The following is a 12975-nucleotide window of genomic DNA, read 5'->3' as shown; positions in this document are numbered from 1 at the left end:
TACAATTTATCCAATTATGTGATAACTCAAGACTGGATAAAGCAAATTTCACCAAACTTGGTCCAAGGATTACGTATGATGGGGAAATTAATTGAGTAGTTTTTGGGTTTTTTTGAGTGAAATTGGCTGGAGGTCAAAGGCCAAAAGGTCAAAGTCAAATGCTCAAAATTTCACTATTTCCCCGATACGCATATATGCAATGCCTGAAGGTATTTTCTTGAACTTAGTGTATACATCTACTACCAAGTAAAGATTCTCCAGAGAGTTTCAGGTTATGAGGTCAAAGGTCAGGTGAAAATATCAAAATTTCATTTGTTTCTCCATGTCTCACAAATGGTTCAACCTTTCAAGTAATCTTCATGGAACTTGGTGCATATGCATGTACTGACTGATTAGGATTATCTAGGGAATTTAGGGGTCAAAGGTCAAGGTGAACTCCTCAAAATTTTACTCTTTTCTCTCAAGATTTTGCAATGCTTGCAAGATTTTTCCTGAAACTTAATATAAATGTATTACCTAATGGAGATTCTCTTGGAAATTTTCTGCCAAAAAGTCAAAGCTCAATTGAAAGTGCTATATTTCACTTTTTCATCCATACCTTGAAAGTGACTCTAGGTATTATGAAATTAATAGTAAATATTAATGCATGTTATACTTGACAGTGATTCTCTTAGGTATTCTAGGGTCTTAGAGTCAAAAGTCAAGGGTCAAAGGCCAGGCTAAAATGTAAAAATTTTTCTATTTAATACTGAAATTACACTTTTTCTTCATACCTTGAAAATTACTCAGTGCATAAACTTACATAAGGGTCAAAAGTCAAGTAGAAGTCATCAAATCCTCAAATATGTGTACCTGCACTCTTAGACAATATAGCAAATCTAGTTTAAGAAAACTGAACATTCAACACATTTGTGACAAACCTGTCCTTTCAATATTTTGCCAGATATGAAACTGTCATCACACATTGTCAAGACATTGTTCTATACAATGTAGGATAGGAGAACCATGCATTATGATGGAGGCATACCAGTCGCCATAGCAACTTTTCTAGTTTTTAGCTCATTTGAGCCAAAGGCTCAAGTGAGCTATTGCGATCGCTCTTCGTCCGGCATCCTGCATGTGTCGTTCGTCGTGCATAAACTTTTCACATTTTCATCTTCTTCTTAAAAACCCCCAAGGATCTCAAATTGTTATAATGGGCACCATGCCCCACCCAGGGGGCCCCTAGAGGGCCCCAAACCCCCCAAAAATTAAGGAATCTTTAAAAATCTTCTTCTTTAGAACCAGAAGTGATAGAGCTAAGTTAATACTATGAGTTTGTACGTTAATGACTGTAGTTCCAAGTTTGTTCATGGCAGATCCAGGGGTGCTCCTGTTGGGGTGGGGGGGTCCATATAGGGCCTAAATTGCACATTTTCATCATCTTCTTGAAAATCTCATAATGGATTTTCACCAAACTTGGTAGGTAGCATCCCTAGGGGGTTAGGATCTCAATTTGCAAAAATGGGCACCGTGCCCCACCCAGGGGGCCCCAGGGGGCCCCAAACCCCCAAAATTAAGGTATCTAAAGTTAAAAATCTTCTTCTCTAGAACCAGAAGTGATAGAGCTAAGTTAATACTATGAGTTTGTACGTTAATGACTGTAGTTCCAAGTTTGTTCATGGCAGATATAGGGGTGCTCCCGTTGGGGTGGGGGGTCCATATAGGGCCTAAATTGTACATTTTCATCATCTTCTTGAAAATCTCATAATGGATTTTCACCAAACTTGGTAGGTAGCATCCCTAGGGGGTTAGGATCTCAATTTGCAAAAATGGGCACCGTGCCCCACCCAGGGGGCCCCAGGGGGCCCAAACCCCCAAAATTAAGGTATCTTTAAAAATCTTCTTCTCTAGAACCAGAAGTGATAGAGCTAAGTTGATACTATGAGTTAGTACATTGATGACTGTAGTTTCAAGTTTGTTCATGGCAGAATCAGGGGTGCCCCCCTTGGGACCCAGGGGAGGGGGATGCGAAGGGGTCCTAATGGGGCCTAAATTGTATATTTTCTTTCATTTTCTTCTTGAGAAACCCATGACCCATTTTCACCGAACTTGGCAGGTAGCATCCTTAGGGATGTAGGATCTCAATTTGTTCAAATGGGCACCATGTCCCACCTGGAGGCCCCAAGGGACCCAGACCTCCCAAAATTAAGGAATCTTTAGAAATATTCTCTAGAATCAGAAGTGATAGAGCTAAGTCAATACTATGAGTTAGTACATAAATGACTACTAGGGGTGCCCCCTTTGCGGGCAGGGGGGAGGGGTGGGGAGGTCCAAATTGGGGCCTAACTTGTACATTTTCATCTTCTTCTTGAAAACCTCATGATGGATGTTCATCAAACTTGGCAGGTAGCATCCCTAGGGGGTTAGGATCTCAATTTGTGAAAATGGGCACCATGCTCCTGCCCCCCTCCCCATCCTCCCAAATTAAGGAATCTTTAAAAAAGTGTTCTTCTCTAGAACCAGAAGTGATAGAGCTAAAATTGATACTATGAGTTGGGGGGGGGGAGGGAGGGGTCCGAATTTGAGCCCTAATTGTACATGTTCATCTTGTACTTGAGAATGCCTGGTCAAATTTTGGTAGAGCTGTGTGTAATTTAGATTAGTGACTGCGTGAAAGGTGAACTTGCGATACTCGGGTGAGCGCTAGACCCGCGGGTCTCTTGTATGAATAGGAAAATGATACTTGAAAGTGAACATCCCAGTTAACCAAAAGCGCAAGCTCATTTTACAGAGCTTGGAAAATTGTAAGCAATTGCTAGCAAGAACAAGCAAAAGATCTGTTTATTATTATATGTTTTTGTGCAAATACTTGATCTCTAAGCAATTGCTTGTGCTTGTGCTTGTGCTTGCTAGCAAAAGCTTTTGTTCGCAAGCAATTGCTTGTTTTTATGCATCCGGGCCAATCTGAAGATTGATTTTGAACTCTAACATTATGTTGGGTATATTTTGCCTCTTGATGCATTACGGTAAATGAAGTGTAAATCACAGCTTTATGTTGTGAAAGTGCTTGAAACTGTACCCTCCTAGAAAGTCGATTTTATCTCTTTTCCGCTAAATTCTGACAATTAAAACTGATATGGTATAATCTTCAAGAGTAGTTATTCATGAATTGACATGTCAAATAAGTGCCCAGACATGCCCAGTCAAGTGATTTTGATATTATTTCATCAATCTTTGCACAGTTTCTAGTGGATCCCTGTCCATGTCTTTACCATTATGCATAACTCATCTTTCATAAGTAGGGATGGCTATGGCAAAAAGTAATTACCATCATGAACACGTACAACATAATATGTATCTTTGAGAGCGGCTGGTCATCATGCAAGGAGACATGAATCAATTGTCTTCCTAACTATGAGGCAGATGAAGTTTGGCAATACTTCAACTGTTTTTGAGTGATGGTATTAGACATGGGTTCCAAGGTAATAAGACTGTGTGACTCCATATCTCCAACCTCCTGTGCTATTCTTGCTGTAAGTTGAATGGAATGGATCTTTGTGTCACCAGGTGTATCGCCTGAATAAAGCCTCCGCTGAGCTTGCAAAGAGGGCAGCTGATGATGTGTTGGCTGAGACGGGGATCAAACGCTACGTGGCTGGAGCCATTGGACCTACTAACAGGACTTTGTCCATTTCTCCTTCAGTGGAGAATCCTGCATACAGAAATATCAGTAAGTACTAGTGAAACCAGGTACCAGTGGTGACATTAGAAAAAAGCAGGCTCAGAGGGTATTGAGAGCCTTTTTTCCCTGCCTCCCAGTAAAATTGCATAAGAAATTAAGAGGGTGGCAACCAAGCTTAGTTCACTGCATTGCTAGTACCCATCTACATTTGTAATTACAAAACATCTACCAAAACCGTGTACATAAATGTACCTTCCAACTTTTTAAGGTCATATACAGCACATGGCATATCGTCCCTGGGGCAACAAGACCTCGTATCTACAAAATGTCAAATGTTCAGCAGAGCCAAAAAACATGGCGGCCAAAGCACTGTAGTGAATGGGATAGCCTTTCCTTTGACATGCCATGGTGGCTTCATTTTTGGAGTAAGACAGTTGGGATTAGGCCAGGACATCACTTAACCCATTATTTGACCATTAATCCAAAAAAAAAAAAATAATAATAATAATCCTTTTCACCAAAATTTCAGATACAAGGTCTTGTCACCCCAGCGACGATATGGTACCATCTTACTGGACTATTGTACACTGTACATTCATAATGTGCTAATTATCTCATTATGCGAATTATGATATTTACGACACTTTCATTGTTTGAAAGTACAAACCGGTATTATAAATTCCTGGTCATAGAAAACCTTTGGTAAAAGTCATATTATACTAGTCCTGTCTTTCATACTCTCTGCGATGAAATGAGCAACATATAACATATTGCACTAATTAGCTGAATATGCTAATGGGACTTCTAAAAAATGACTGCTTAAGGTTACCAAGGTACCGACCAAGCTCAGTTTTCTGCAATACTCCTCTAAAATATGAATCAGTCACAACAACAACAAAACCTTGGGCCTAACAACATTTTTAGGTCATAGTATATATTACCATCTACTTTACTATTGTACATATGCAAATTAGCTAATTAGAGCCAAATGTGTTCAGTATGTACACGTACATACCATGAATTTACCAAAAAGAGAGCAATTTGGGTGCTGTTAGGGCCATTTGCAGAGCTGCCAACTCTCCTTTGATTCTGTGGGAGACTCCCAGAAAATATCTCCCAACATCCTGAGTCATAGTAAAACTCTCCCAGATTTTAATGTTTTAATGTGAATGTTGACAATTGTCCTTTCTGTTCATGTTTTAGTACAAAAGTAACTGCTTTCCTTGGAACCCAAATTTGAAGGATCAAAATGTGGTTAGAATGCACGATGAAGTGGCCCTCATGATGGCTTGTTCAGAATAACCACGCTCGCATGGTGCGCATGAGATCTGGGAGAGCAAAATATGATAAATACACACTACTGAACATTGCATCGCGGACATGAGATTTGGGAGAGCAAAATACGGTACATGCTACGGACCATCACCGCACTACATGTAACTCCTCGTTTATTCAGCGAGGTATTGTGTGTATACTGGAAGGGAATCCCGTTAGAGCAAGATCAGATACAATGAGAATCCGCTTACGAGATAAATTGTCCAGTCCCAACTAGCTTTGGATCTTAACCTAAGGGAATTCAAAGTTTCTTTTATTGCGAGATAATTTCTGGCCTAAAAAAGACAAAGAAAAACAAAGACTTGTGCGGCTATAATGACAATTTGTTTCTTTTTAACTGAACAAACAGCGAGCAAAATCACACATTTCAAAACCAGAAACTACTGTTGAATATAAGGTCCATTCTCTGTGTGATTGATTATTTACCAAAAAGAGAGCAATATCATATGCAGGCAGTGACTACACTGCCAGCGCCAAACAGAATGCCATCAAGAACTTATCGCGGCAAGTTCATGAAGTCTCTTTCTGAGTCCCGCAATGGAACAGCATCGGAATAAATGAAAACAAGAGATTATTAAGCAGAGGGGTGAAGATATGAGGTATGGGTATTTTTTTCAAATTTGTCTGCCCTCTGTACAAATGAAAAGATCGAAACTGCACAGTTGCGATCCTACAAATTTTATTTGTACAGATGGCACTACAAATTAAAGAAAACTCATATCTCACAACATTGGAATAGCTAAAAGCTATAGCCTTCACTAAAGAATAGGCCTACATGTTACCACAAATGCCACAATTCAAATTAGTGTTCTTTTTGGATCAAAAAAAAAAAAAAAATACATAATTGCATTTATGTATTATCCGAAGTGTTAAGTTCACTTTTCAAAAGGTACGTAGACCCAAAAAGGGGGCATGTAACTGCATGTGAGTGGCTGATGTTTGCAAACATATCAAATTGTACAATGTATAAATGTATCGAATTGTATAGGTTTCGTCTGAAATTTGGAACATGTAATTTTTTTTTTCAATAAAAAAACTTTACAACACAGAAAAATTCTGTCGAGTTTGATTGTAACTGTTCCTGAACCCTGACGAAACATATATTCGTTAAAATTCACTACGTTCACAAACATTAGCTACTAAGTTGTGTGTATATACCCTCTTTATGTATCTTTTCATTGTGAGAAAAATTGAATTACATGTCAAAATTAAATTACAATGAGATCATATGCTAAAATTTGAATGAACTCAACTGTATCATATCTAAATACTATCTCAGCTGATTTTGCGATCAACAATTGATAATTTTTGTCGTCAATGACATCCATCAACCTCCTCGGATACACATTCATGCATTCAGCATGATGCATCGCAACAAGCTGGAAGCACATGGTACTGGCATTTAAAGCCATCTGGGTCTCAAGTGCATATTTTGCGCAACTCAGAAGTACTGCATTAGTGAGAGAAAAACAGGAAGTTGGGCAGGGACATTTGACAACAATGGTCAAGAATATATTAAATTGTTATTATAATTATCGCGAGTTTGCTCTAGCATGTTCCTGTTGCATTTCCTGCTTTTTGTCGAGCTCACCGGAGATGCGGGGAGACTAACAGAGATGCGGGGAGAGTAACGGATCTTCTGCGGCGTCTGTTCGTCGTCCGTCCATCGTCCATCCGTCATCCGTCCGTCTGTCCGTAACGCTACAAAAACTTGAATAACTCTCTACTGAGGACTTCAGTTTCAATAAAACTTGGAGGGAAGAGCGGTTATACAAAGTTACACATTTTACCAGACATGAAGGTTACTTCAAGGTCAAAGATCACAGACAGGGGTCAATGAACTTTAGGGCCCAATGTTAAAAGAAAACTGTACTGACATTTTCTAATTGTCTGATAATTCTAATCTACATTTTTTGATGCCTACAACTGGAAAGAGAGGATTCTAAAACCCAGGATAAGCCTGTAATGATTTTTTGAAAAAAAATGAAAACGAGCAAGCCAAGGAACGATCCACACAATTTGGCATACGTCACAGGTGCCACTCTCCGACTTTAGCAAAACGAACTACACATGTCAATTTACTGATGAAATCTCACATGAAGTACTGCAAAAACTGTTATTTAATAAAATTGCATTATGGAGCTGAAATAAACATGTTAAACAATATTAATTAATTTTTAAAAGGAATCTCTTCAAAAGCTTTTTATTTAGATAAAATTTGTGGGGAATATTCCAGATATGCAAAATGAAATTGGCATCATTGTCCGAACGTGCTGCCCATAGAAAACTGTGTGTAAGTAACGTTGCACTAATACTCTGTATACTATGCATTGATGATGAGCGATAATGGTTCGACAGTTCAAACTTATCTAACGAAGATGAGGACTGAGTGATAGTCAACGGCAATCACGGTTTAGATTCTACGCCTAGTTAGAAGAAAACGGCACCCAGTACACATAGACTCTAGAACTAGGACTAGGACTTGTGAGCAGTCAAGGACCGAGTAGATTCTAACGTTACGTGGCAGTTCAAGTCTTGATGAGTAGGCCCCTACACTCACTCACCGCCCCGTCGACAGCTGTACGTGCACAGCGTTAATAGGCACAGCGTAAACGTTATACTTATAGTATACATACCCCTGCTGCCAGAACTTGGAAGAAAGTCCAGATGAAAGTCCAGACTCCAAGGTCTAGCGTTGCCGTTAGATCTAGGCCCTTGTGCTGCAGGCCCTGTTGTTTCTGTGCTGAATTTTGCAGGTAAGGTATCTGCTTTATGGATTTTCAATGTTTTTGTAGTCGAGATAAATCTCATGGTGGTCGTATTAACACCAAGGACTAGATCTAGATCTAGTTTAGTTTTAGTAGGACCCATACCTTGGAAGAGCGGCCTGACCATGTAGATAGTAACAGTGCCGCCGCTTCGCGATCCAAGCGCTGGTGTAGGTATAGTGCTAGCGTACTTCCATATCCATGTAGATATCTCAAAATTCACTTAACCAAATCGCACCAAAATCACAGGAAATACTCTATGACTCATGTCCACTTGCTCACGCTAATTGGAACCAAATCGCAAGTCGGGAAGCATAAGTGAAGTTGTCGACTTTCCTGTCGTCGCTAAAAATAATCTGCTCTGTACGACTAAACAAGAGTGATCGCGGCATAGGCCCTACCTGCCTGCGCACGCACAGACTGAAGTTAGCCATGTAATATGAGACAAATCTTTCAAGTAATCGGGAGCAAAAAATCAATTTATAAATTATTTGAGCTAAATCGAATGAAAAATATAGTTAGTAAATCACACAAATCGCCAAAATCATGACATTTTTTAGTTTTAGTTCCTGCGTAAATTCCCCATTCGCAAAGTACTAATCAGCTAACTTCAGTTCTAGATTGTGCATGTCGCGTTTACCATGATCTTTCGCAAATAGAGTGAGTTTTTTTGAGTGACGACTTGAAAGTCGGCATCAATATTGATACTTCTCGAATACCGATTTCGTTCAAATATAAGACAGTATTTTGAAATATGCTTAGAAGTATATCCTGTAATTTTGGTGGGATTTGGTTCAGAGAAATTTGAGACAGCTGCATGAATAGGACAGTACACAAGTGCCGCCTGCTAGCTAAATTGGGCCTAAGCGTCGTCTGCTACTCGGTACGATTTAATGCACGCGTATGCGAGAGCTTGTAATCAGTGATATAGTTGGCACCTGTGACGTCACGACATCCGGGCTCGTCAGCTCATTAGCATAATTCTCACCCAAAAAGTTCAATTTTTAACATGAAATTACGGGCTAAATCGTTATGAAATTTTGATTCTGTTTGCACCGCTGGGTCTTTTAGAATTAAAAGAACAACATATAAAAAAATAAAAAACCGGTACAATGCCCTTTTAAGCTTTTAGGGCGCGTTTCCGATTATGGCTCATAGATGTAGATGTCTCTTTGGTGGGAGTTAAAGGTCACCACAGGGTTAAAGGTCATAGGTGGTGTCAATGAACTTCTGGGAGTTAGAAAAGCATTAATTTCGTCTACGTAAATGGGCAAGACACATTTTGGCACTTGCCTTGACGGTGTAGATGAATGTACCATCATATCTTATACAGTGCATGTAACCGAATTTTACCTCTGTGTTTATATACAGAGTACTTGAGTTTTCAGGGGGGCGTTTCATCAACGAGTTCGTCGGAGATTTCACCGACAAATTTGCTATCAGCCAATCAGACCAAGGATTTCATTAGCTTTTAACAGTTGTCAGTGTAAATCCTTACGTCTGATTGGCTGATAGCAAATTCGTCGGTGAAAACCTCCGACGAACTCGTTGATGAAACGCCCCCCAGATACGAAAAAAATAACCTGGAACCGACGATCTTGTTATAGTTATACCCCCAACCACACATAGTGTGTAGGGGGGTATATAGGAATCACTCTGAGGTTGGGTGGCTGGTCGGTCGGTCGGGCTGTCAGTCGGTCGGTCCGTTGCAAAATCTTGTGGATCGAACTCCTCTCTCATTTTTTTGAGCAAATGACCCCAAATTTGGCATGTGTGACCGCTATCAAAGGTAGTTGTGCAAGACACCTTTTTCGTTAGTATCGCATAATACGTTGCCATGGCAAAGGCATATTTTCATAAAAACTTGTGGATCGAACCACTCTTTCATTTTTTGAGCAATTAACCCCAAATTTAGCATGTGTGACCGCTATCAAAGGAAAATGTGCAAGACACCATTTTCGTTAGTATTGCATAATGAGTTGCCATGGCAAAGGCAAATTTTAAAAAAATCTTACAAAATGTTGTGGATCGAACTCCTCTCCCATTTTTTGAGCAGTTGACCCCAAATTTGGCATGTGTGACCGCTATCAAAGGTAGATGTGCAAGACACCTTTTTCGTTAGTATCGCATAATGCGTTGCCATGGCAACGGCATATTTTCATAAAATCTTGTGGATCGAACTACTTTCTCATTTTTTGAGCAATTAACTTCATATTTGGCATGTGTGACTGTTATCACAGGCAGATGTGCAAGACACCTTTTTCATGAGTATTTCATAAGCGTTGCCATGGCAAAGGCAGATTTTCATAAAATTCCTACAAAATGTGGATCAAACTACTCTCAGTTATGTAGCAATTCAATTTGAATTCGGGATATGCAATCAATGTAATGCATAGTTTTGCAAAATACATTTGATGTGTGTGTTTTAATAAATCTGTTGCCATGGCAACAGCAGTTTTTTTACCAATCATACAAAAATGTGTGGATTAACCTAACTCCTTTAGTTTTTAAGCATTTGACTTGAAAATTGGCACATGTGACCACTATGATACGTAGATGTACATACTTACTCTTTCGTCATTGTTGATCAATGCGTTGCCATGGTAACAGCATAATTTGAATGAAAATCATACGGAAATATTTTGCGGATTCAGTTAACTCCCTCAGTCTTAGAGCATTTGACTTGAAATTTGGGACACATGACCACTATAGTATATAGATATGCAAACTTAATCTTTCGTCAGTGGTGAACAATGCGTTGCCATGGTAACAGCTTTTTTTACCAAAAAGCATACAAAAATATTGCGGATTCCTACTAACTCCCTTAGTCTTTGAGCATTTAACTTGGCATACGTGACCACTATGGTATGTAGATGTGTAAACGTAATCTTTTGTCAGTGGTGATCAATGTGTTGCCATGGTAACGACATATTTTGAATGAAAATCATGCAAAAATATTGTGGATTCAGTTAACTCCCTCAGTCTTTAAGCATTTGGCATGAAATTTGGCACATGTGACCACTATAGCGTATAGATGTGCAAACTTGATCTCTCGTCAGTGGTGAACAATGCATTGCCATGGTAACAGCATCTTTTCACTAAAATGCATACAAAAATATTGTGGATTCAGGTAACTACCTCAGTCTTTGAGCATTTAGCTTGAAATTTGGCACATGTGACCACTATAGTACAGAGATATGCAAACTTCTTATTTCATATTTGTTGATCAATGTGTTGCCATGGTAACAGCATATTTTGAATGAAAATCATGCGAAAATATTGTGGATTCAGTTACTCAGTCTTTGAGCATTTGGCTTGAAATTTGGCACATGTGACCACTACAGCTTATAGATGTGCAAACTTAATCTATCATTAGTGTTGAACAATGCGTTGCCATGGTAACAGCATTTTTTCACCAAAAAGCATATGAAGATATTTTGGATTCAGCTAGCTCCCTCAGTCTTTGAGCAATTAGCTTGAAATTTGGCACACCAGACCACTATGGTACGCAGATGTGCAAACTTAACATGTTGTTTTTGTTGATCAATGCGTTTCCATGGTAACAGCATATTTTGAATGAAAATCAGACACAAATATTGTGGATATTCAAGTAACTCTCTCAGTCTTTGAGCATTTAGCTTGAAATTTGGCACATGCAACCACTATAGTACAGAGATATGCAAACTTCATATTTCATCATTGTTGAACAATGTGTTGCCATGGTAACAGTGCATTTCGAATGAAAATCATACAAACATTTCTATTCTCCTACAATGTAACTCTCTCTGTTTTAGAACATTTTGGCTTCAAATTTGGCAGATGTTGCTTCTACATTACCTAGATGTGCGAAAAATCTTTGTCAGTGTTGAAAATATGTTGCCATGGTAACAGTATATTTTGAATGAAAATGATACCCTTATATTGTGAATTCAACTAAGCCCCTCAGCCTTTTAGCATTTGGCTTGAAATTTGGCACATGTGACAGCTATGATATATATATATGGTGTGCAAACTTCATTTTTTCTTAATGTCCAATATTGTGTTGCCATGGTAACACAATTCTTAGTGAAAGAAATTGTCAGTTTATTTACCTTGCTCACTCAGTTTTTGAGCACTTGACTTGGAATGTGGGACATTTGACTAACAGTGAGCAATACACTTATTTACTGTTGAACAGTGCATTGCCATGGTAAAATTTTTTTTCATTAAAGAGTTTAAAAAAAAATTAATCCTGGTTGAGCTAATTCCCTCAGTAGTGGGTGGGGGTATATTAATCACAATGAGTGATGGTTCTAGTTGGATTTGTAACAGTCAACAGCGCGCCAATCCTTGGGACAACTCTCAAGAAGCTACACAAGAATATGGCTTGCGTCAGGGATTGTGTACAGTGACAATGATCATAGCATCATATTTCAACTTCGCTTGTTCTACATATTGTGTTGCGGTACCGTAACGAACTTGGTGTACACCACTAGTATATAGACTCTTGAGCACAAGCAAAGTGGTGGAACAGTATTAGGGGCTTGTGCCGCTAACTGCACGCTTGGGGTTATTGCGTTGCTTGAGAGAACGTTGTCAGAATTACTTCCGATGAAAGCGGCAAACGATATTTTGTTGGAAATAAAGAAAATTAGAATGAAACTAAACTTTATTACAATCACATTAACATTACAAAAATTGTAATCATCACTGGCCACTGGGCCATAAATTGTTGCAAAAAACAAAGTTATTGCTGTATTGATAATCGTTATTCCAATGTACAAGCAATGTACTTTCAATATAGTATATTTAGTTGACATGAAAAATGTGTGTTCAAGAAGCATGTGAACTTTATACTATGTGGTCTACAAGCAAGGGGGCTTTGCCCCTGGACCCCAACTGTTAAATTCAGGGGCCACAGAACGTACTCGGTGGATGGGATTTTTTTTTTGGGGGGGGGGGGAGGGGGCAGCCCTTGCAAAGCTACTGGATGACAAAATATTTATACGAAATGTTGGCAGTTCTGCATTTGGCACTGTAAGGGAAGTTATGAGTACCATGAAACTGCAATCCAGGCTATTGATGAATTTATGCCTTCTCTATCTCAACCAGCCAGAATCAAGCAAGGATTGGTAAAAATGTGGTGTATGATTAATGTGATTGTTGTATACTTTTAGATGATGAATAAAAGTTATCAATATTATTTGCTTTTTGTCCCCGCCGAACGAG

At 39.0% G+C, this 12975-nt stretch overlaps 1 protein-coding gene across 1 annotated transcript in view; it reads left to right on the top strand.

The window, feature by feature from the left end:
* The window catches only part of LOC140235702 (methionine synthase-like), a 304954-nt gene that overhangs the window by 15410 nt on the left and 276569 nt on the right, over positions 1–12975 (top strand). The window contains exon 4 of the mRNA XM_072315720.1: positions 3550–3712. Coding sequence (XP_072171821.1) covers positions 3550–3712 — 163 coding nt within the window. The remainder of the gene's footprint in view (positions 1–3549; positions 3713–12975) is intronic.

This window comes from Diadema setosum, chromosome 1 (genome assembly GCF_964275005.1).
Source record: "Diadema setosum chromosome 1, eeDiaSeto1, whole genome shotgun sequence".
Taxonomy (NCBI): domain Eukaryota; kingdom Metazoa; phylum Echinodermata; class Echinoidea; order Diadematoida; family Diadematidae; genus Diadema; species Diadema setosum.
The sequence above is the reverse complement of the archived record's forward strand: the minus strand, read 5'-3'. Positions and strand labels throughout refer to the sequence as shown.